We start from the raw sequence: 8,040 nt of genomic DNA, 5'->3' as shown, positions 1-8,040 counted from the left end.
TCAATGGTGGTCTAACATCATTCGGTTCTAGATTTCAACCAATAGCTTAATAATCTTCACAACCCTATACTGATAAAAAATGGAATTGCAGAACAAATAGAGCATGATATTGATGGATTTTTGTTCTCTAAGCTAGATGGTTTGGTCGTAGAGCTTTCATTGTTTTTTTGAACGACATTATCAGCACAAACTTCAGGTAGAAGTGAAGTGTTCGAATTTTTCCATATGTGGTTAACAGCTTGCTCTGTTGACCTTAAACCTCCACTTGAACACTTCGCTTCTACCTGAAGTTTGTGCTGATGATGTCGTTCAGAAGAGCGATGAAAGCTCCATAAGCAAACCAACCAACTCAGAGAACAAAATGTCATCAAAATAATCTACCTGAGCTACAAATCTTCTCCACCATCTCAAAACCGTGAAATTTAAGATTGAAACTTGTTTGATTATAAGTTGACGTGATATTTATTTACCATATTTCCGACTTTGTTCAGTTTGAAACATTATCAATAATTGTTGTATCTGAGTAAATATTTGTCAAAAGTTTAACATTGATTTAATGTAACATAGGAAGATGTATGTAATGGAATTGATTCAAAGATCTTCATCATTTTGGTCAACTAAGTATCATAACAAATGCCATAAATTAGACTCAGTGTTTAAAAGTAACGAACAGTGGAATTCAGAAGATAATGTTTTTTTTTTTCGTTTAAGAATGATAAACTTAATGTACTCTAACTTCTTGACAAACGTTTTGCCAACATTCATTAACTCAAAGTATACAGTGTTATCCAACAGGGTTAACAAACACAAATGAAACTCGAATTGTCAGGAGATATGAGTTTATTTATTAAATCCGAAATATTTGAACAACTAGAAATCATGGTTCTAATCAACTTCGTGGTGGACTGTTCAATTTCCATGTAGCCCACAAAATGTTTAACAAGAGCATCATGAAAATTTCTCCATTACTGAAAATAAATGTTTTGCATTGTTGGATTCGATGATGCTTTTAGGATATCATCATTGAATTTCGAATAGAAAATCCACGTGGAATGAAACTACAATTTTAAATTTATGTCCACGATTGAAAAGTGTTCTGCAACAATCAAAACTTTTAACAGCATCTGTGCTTTCATTGACAGATATATTTGTGGGGACGGCCCCCAGTGAACTCAAGGAAGCTCTGAAAGAGACGAAAACATTCTATCTAATTATCTTTTAGAAGAACGTTCCAGATCCTCGACGTGTAGCTTCTCGATTGAACAAATGCTAAAAACCACTGCATGCGGATTAATGACTGTAATGAAAATTTCGTACCATATTTGACATTGTTTATAATAAGATTCCTCCCTACTCTTCTTCTGTCTTCTAACGTGCAAATTGGAGGGTTCTAGAGTTCGAATGGTCAAGTTGTACGCAGTATAGCAGGAATACAAGCTCTAGATATATCAGTATTCAATAATGAAATAATCATGAAATCTGCCTCTACCACAGTATTCAGTGTTGACATGCTCTATCTAATGAAATACTTTATGTAAAAAAAGTTAATGGAAGAGTTCAGATATGTTCAATTCATTGCCATTAAAATATATAATGTCATTCAATACATTATCAATACCATAGATATTTGATAAAAATTATTCTAAAAAATTGTTTCTTTCGACCCAAGTAGTGTGTACCACCAATCAGAGTTGGATTACCTAGCAGCAGAAGGTTGAAAAGATCTAGTCGAAGAGAACGGGAATGTGAACAACGTCATCGTATAGTGTGTGCTGCGTATGTTGATAGATATAAGTAGTATGTAACACCAATAAGAACTAGAGCACTTGGAAGCAGAAGATTGAATTGAAGAGAACAGAATGAAAAAGAGAGCAAATGTAGTAACAAAAGAATTGAGGGAGTCATGAATCATGTAAAACTCCGCTTGTGAATCTTCTAGAGTTACTGCCGGTCCCAAGCCCGAGTAAAGGAGGAAGGTTGAGCATGGGGTTAGCGACCCCATCCCGTAGAAAACTAACTCGTTAAAAAAAACGCCAACCAGAAAAAATAATTCAAACCATTTAAACTTTGCCCTGGGAGTTAGAAGGTCTTCATTTAGAACAATTATGACGCTTAATGGTGAAAGCCAAGTTCCTTCGGAAGCCACGAGGTTGATGCCCCTCCTAACAACCAGAGCAACAATTTTTATAGGTACATGGAACGTCTGGACAATGTGGGAGACTGGGAAGACCAGTCAAATAACAACGGAAATGAGGAGATACAAATTGGCAGTACTGGGAATCAGCGAAACCCATTGGACCCAAGCTAGACAACAAAGGCTAAATACGGGAGAGATGATGCTGTACTTCGGCCACCAAAAGGAAAATGCTCCACACACTCAGAGAGCTGCTCTAATGCTATCCAAACAAGCACGAAATGCACTTGTTGGATGGGAATCTCACGGATCCAGAATCATCAAAGCATCATTCAAAACAAAGAAGGAGGGGATCACAATGAATGTTAGCCAATGTTATGCACCCACCAATGATATCAATGACGACAATAAAGATCGATTCTATGAGAGGCTGCAATCAACCATAGCGAAATGCTCAAGAAAGGACCTCAACATTCTGATGGAAGATCTAAACGCCAAACTCGGAATAGACAACACCGGATATGAAGATATCATGGGACAACATAGATTGACTGGGAGAGAGAAACGAAAATGGGGAAAGATTTACAAATCTATGTGCATTCAACAAATTGGTTATAGACAGCACAATATTTCTACACAAACGTATGCACAAAGCTAAATGGATCTCACCGGACCACACCACAGAGAACCAGATAGATCATATTTGAATCAATAAAAAATTTCGAAGAACAATGGAAGATGTGAGAAGCAGGAGAGGAGCTGATATAGCTTCAGATCACCACCTAGTTGTGGCCAATTTAAAACTGAAGCTAAAGAAGAACTGGACAACTGGACAAACAGCACTACAAAGGTTCAATACAGCCTTCCTACGAGATACCAACAAACTCAACGAATTCAAGATAGCTCTCAACAACAGGTTCCAAGCTTTACAGGACCTACTGAAAGAAGAAGAAACTACTATGGAGGACAACTGGAAAGGTATCAGAAAAGTATTAACTTCAATATGTCAGAAGGTTCTGGACCACAAGAAGCATCATCATAAGGAATGGATCTCTAAAGAAACACTGAACAAGATCAAAGAAGAGAAGAACAAGAAAACAGCAATTAATAACAGCCGAACACGAGCAGAGAAAGCCAAAGCACAAGCTGAGTACACAGAAGAAAACAAGCAAGTGAAGAAGAGCATTGAAGCCAACAAGCAGAAATACGTGGAAGAACTAGCAACGACGGCAGAAAAAGCTGCAAGACAAGGAAATATGAAACAACTATATGATACAACGAAGAAACTAGCAGAGAGATATATTATTATTTTTTTATTCATTTGAACACATAAATATTGGTACAAGGGGGCACCAGATATAGCAAACCAGAGAGACCTGTCAAGGACAAAGAAGGCAGACCAATTACTGAAATTCAAGAACAGAGGAACAGATCGGTAGAGTACTTTGAGGACCTCTTGAATAGACCAGCTACATTGAATCCTACGGACGTCGAAGCAGCACACACAGACCTTCCTATACATATCCCTCCACAACGACCGAAGAAATCAGGATGGCCATCAGACAAATCAAGAGCGGGAAGCAGCAGGACCCGACAATATACCAGCCGAAGCACTGAAGTCAGACATCGAAGTAACTACAAACATGCTTCACCTTCTATTCAAAAATATTTGGGAGGAGGAACAAGTGCCGATGGAGTGGAAAGAAGGACACCTCATCAACATTCCAAAGAAAGGAGATCTGAGCAAATGTGAAAACTAAAGAGGCATTACACTTCTGTCAGTACCAGGGAAAGTCTTCAACAGAGTGATGCTGAACCGGATGAAAGAAGCAGTAGACGTCTAACTTCGAGAACAACAAGCTGGATTCCATAGGGATCGGTCTTGTACAAACCAAATTGTGACACTACGGATCATCCTCGAACAGTCAGTTGAGTGGAACTCGTCACTGTACATCAACTTCATTGATTATGAAAAGGCATTCGACAGTGTAGATAGGAGGACATTATGGAAACTTCTTCGACACTACGGAGTTCCTGAGAAGATTGTCAGTTGTCCGGAACTAGTACGACGGACTACAGTGCAAGGTCGTGCATGGAGGACAGCTGACAGATGCATCTCAAATAAGGACCGGACTCAGACAAGGCTGTCTACTCTCTCCCTTCCACTTTCTCCTTCCTCTGGTGGTCGACTGGATTATGAAGACCTCGACATCTGAGGGAAAACACAAGATAAAATGGACAGCTCTCATGCAACTAAAGAATTTGGAATTTGTAGAAGACCTAGTCCTTCTATCTCATACACGCCAACAGATATAGGTGAAGACAGTCTGCGTAGCATCAGCGTTTGCAGCAGTATACCTCAACATACTCAACATCCATTGGTCGGATACCGTCAGCAACAGCCTACTACGGGAAAGAACAAACAAAGACGATGGAAATGGATAGGACATACATTGAGAAAATCATCAAACTGAACCACGAGGCAAGCCTTAACTTGGAGTCCTGATGGGAAGCGGAAAAGTGGAAAGCCAAAGAACACATTACGTCGGGAAATAGAAGCAGATATGAAAAGGATGAATAAAAACTGGAAGTAGCTGGAAAGGATTACCCAGGACAGGGTTGGATGGCGAATGCTTGTGAGCGGCCTATGCTCCTTGACGAGGAGTAACAGGCGTAAGTAAGTAAGTTATGAAACATGTAAACGACAATTGTAAGATGTACAAATAATGTATTTAATGTATGGTTTTCACATTTTACCAAAGAACTCTGTAACTTTTCACTGAAAAATAATATGTTTTTGCCCATATGAGTTCTTATTCACTACAAAATAACTGGAGAATAACTGAATAATTATTACATATTACTCTTCTACACTGAAGCACACAACAATGTAGTGCTACTTACACAAACAAACCATACATACATAATTCGAAGCCATACCACGCGCGAGTTCACAACTAGGAGTAAAAATGAATTTTCTTATTAAAAACGCTAGAAAAAATCCAATCAATACTTTATTTTTTGTTGTTGATAGTATGCCATAATCATTTAGTACTAATTTGTGAAGCAAACAACTTCTAATCAACACATAGATGAGAAATGTATTAAAACTAAATGAATACATTAAACAAAGAGATTTCTTTTAAATGGGCTAAAATACAGTAAACAAAACCAAACTTAATGCCGAGAATATTTATACCTAAATAAAATACACAACATATTTGTAGTAAAGGACATGATTACAAAATACATTGAAACTTTTACGTAGTTTATTTTTGTACTAATTAGTAGTATAAATCTTAACAATAAATAATTAAGCTTCAGTTACCATTAAATTTTCACTCATCTTCTGTAAACCACGAAATCACACTTTAGACCTCGTTGTAGCCTGATGTTCAGTTTGATGAGACCTGGTTTTAAAAGCCTTAGGAACCTTAATTTGATCACGAGTTATAATAGAAGTCATCAACACTCAACTACTTAGATTTCACATATTTACGTTTCTTTTAATTTACAAGGTTTCACTTATGAAATTTAGTAAGAAAGGGTATAACGGTATTTTATTATTGTAATTACTTATTGAGAGAAGTATCTTCATGCCTGTGAAATGTAAATTCTTCTAGTTTTCACCAACTCCAGATTGCATATAGTTAAAGTCTGAAATCGATTAAAATACATCTTATCATGCTATCAAAGATTTTTAACTCATTTTGCATTGCGTGTTACAATCTTTCGATTTATGCATAGGACTGCAATCGATCAGTCTCTTATTAGCATATATGCATGCTATGTGGATCGTCTCGATAGCAACTTAAAGAACATGCATTATATGCAGAGATGATGGTGGCTATCAGTGGATTGCAGAATGTACGTGTCCTCCTATTTGGAACTTGTCAGCTGAATATTTTTAACAACAACAGAGTTAAACTAAACAAGTTTCATTGACAAGGAAACCTAATCAAATCACTTATAGAACTAAATACTAGAAGTTCGAAAATTTGTTCTATTATCAATGAACTTGTTCTTTCCACACTTCAGTATTTTATTGCACTAGTGACTTAAGTTAATTTCTAGTAATCAATCATCAACCAGAATATGAATTCGTTGTAAGGTTTATATTAGGATTTTGCTATTAATTATGTCCAGTGAAGTTATTAACCAAATTAAAGAGCACGAACGATAATATCAAACTGTACTTATTGTAAAATCAATAACTTTTAGTGTAACTCAATCTCCTTACATTTGAACAATTATAAACTTCGAAATCTTAATCGGAACGCCACTAGAACTATCCACTGAATAAAGATTGAAAAATAGGATAGAACACTTGTCTATTAGACATTGCTATTCTATTTTGTTATAACGGCTTTCTGTTACCGTGTTAGAATATCAACTCGTAAACACTGATGATACTTGTTCATTACTAAATTCAGTTGGTATAATTGTGACAATATTAATTAACGAAGATATTAATGCAATCAAAATATGTTGAAAATATTTAATCATATGAGTGTTTCTAGAATAGTTATAAAGTAACTGTCAAATCAGTTAACATGATAGAAGCCTAATCAACTGAACACACAGTTATACTGGTTGACAGCATATAAATATTTAAGAAACTACATAATTTAATAATAACTATTATTTTTCTGTCATAAGAATATTATGACCTAGTCTTAATTCCATTTATACGTCACTCATATCACTTCAATCCGACAGTAATGCGATATATGACTTCCCTTTCCTAGTCATTTATTCAACCAGCAATCATAATTCATACATTATTTTTGTAAAGACTACTGGATTCCATAGACTACATTACGAAGTGACTTTCGCATCTTATTTAAGTCATAAATGTATACTGACAAATCGCATATTCGGAAAAAAGCAAATGTCCAGTGCTTTACGGCTCTTGGTTGTTCCATATCTAAAGTCAATATGTAATGTCAACTATTAATAACCTAATAAAAGGTCCTAGCAAAGCATAGAACTGATATCTTATTGATTTAAGTTTTGAAATTTTAAGTACTATTATTTTTTATTCAACTCCCTTGGCAAAACTGTTTGTTGGAAATATGTCCGAAATCTTTTAGATTGTTTACTACAAAATGTATGTGCTTAAATTGACTATGAATCGATCTGATACTTTGGTCACCTCTTCAAATTTAACCAAAAAGTGCTTCACATAAATATTAAAGACCTCTCGTTAAATCTCTAGATCATTAGTACATTTCACTGGCACTATACAATCAGTTTTCGTAAATAATAACCGCTTAGGATCATCAAAAGAACAAACAATGTTTAAGCTCAATTCATCTTGTATTGGTTGTTTGAAACTTCCCATTGATGTTTACGACTGCAATTGATTAATCTCTTATAGGCATATAGCATCCTGTGCGGACTGCCCAGATATTGCCTTAAGTCATAAGCATTGTAAGCAGAGATGGATGGTGGCTAGCACTGGAATCCACAATGCGCGTGCCGTCCTACTTGGGACTCATCAGATGAATGTAACTGCATCTTAGAATTGATGTTCACTGCAGGACTCGAACCCAGTACCGTTCGCCTGTAATACTTGCGACTTAAAGCAATTCGCACAGGGTGAATATATGCTACTAAGAGACCGACCAACTGCATTCCTAAACGTCAATAGGAAGATTCAAACTAATACGAGATGAAATAAACTCCACTTTAGTACATAAGCTAGTGGGCATCTGCGCTCAGTAGCTAAGTAGACAGCGCAATGGAGTTTGAGGCGAACAGCACTAGGCTTGAGTCATGCAGTGAACATCAACTCCAAGATGCAGTTACATTCAGCTGGTAAGTCCCAAGTAGGACGACACGCGCACCCTGGATCCCACTGCCAGCCACCATCCATCTTTGCTTATAATGTTTGAGCTTACATA

At 36.4% G+C, this 8,040-nt stretch overlaps 1 protein-coding gene across 1 annotated transcript; it reads left to right on the top strand.

Moving 5' to 3' along the window:
* Nucleotides 1–2,000: 2,000 nt before the first annotated feature.
* CFDP2_3 (Craniofacial development protein 2) lies at nt 2,001–4,706 on the top strand. Its single transcript, XM_051208012.1, has one exon. It carries the CDS (start codon nt 2,106–2,108, stop codon nt 2,790–2,792), a length of 687 nt encoding a protein of 228 aa, XP_051069644.1. The 5' UTR covers nt 2,001–2,105; the 3' UTR covers nt 2,793–4,706.
* The last annotated feature ends 3,334 nt before the right edge of the window (nt 4,707–8,040 follow it).

This window comes from Schistosoma haematobium, chromosome 3 (assembly GCF_000699445.3).
Source record: "Schistosoma haematobium chromosome 3, whole genome shotgun sequence".
Lineage (NCBI taxonomy): Eukaryota > Metazoa > Platyhelminthes > Trematoda > Strigeidida > Schistosomatidae > Schistosoma > Schistosoma haematobium.
This window is presented reverse-complemented; position numbering and strand designations above follow the sequence as displayed.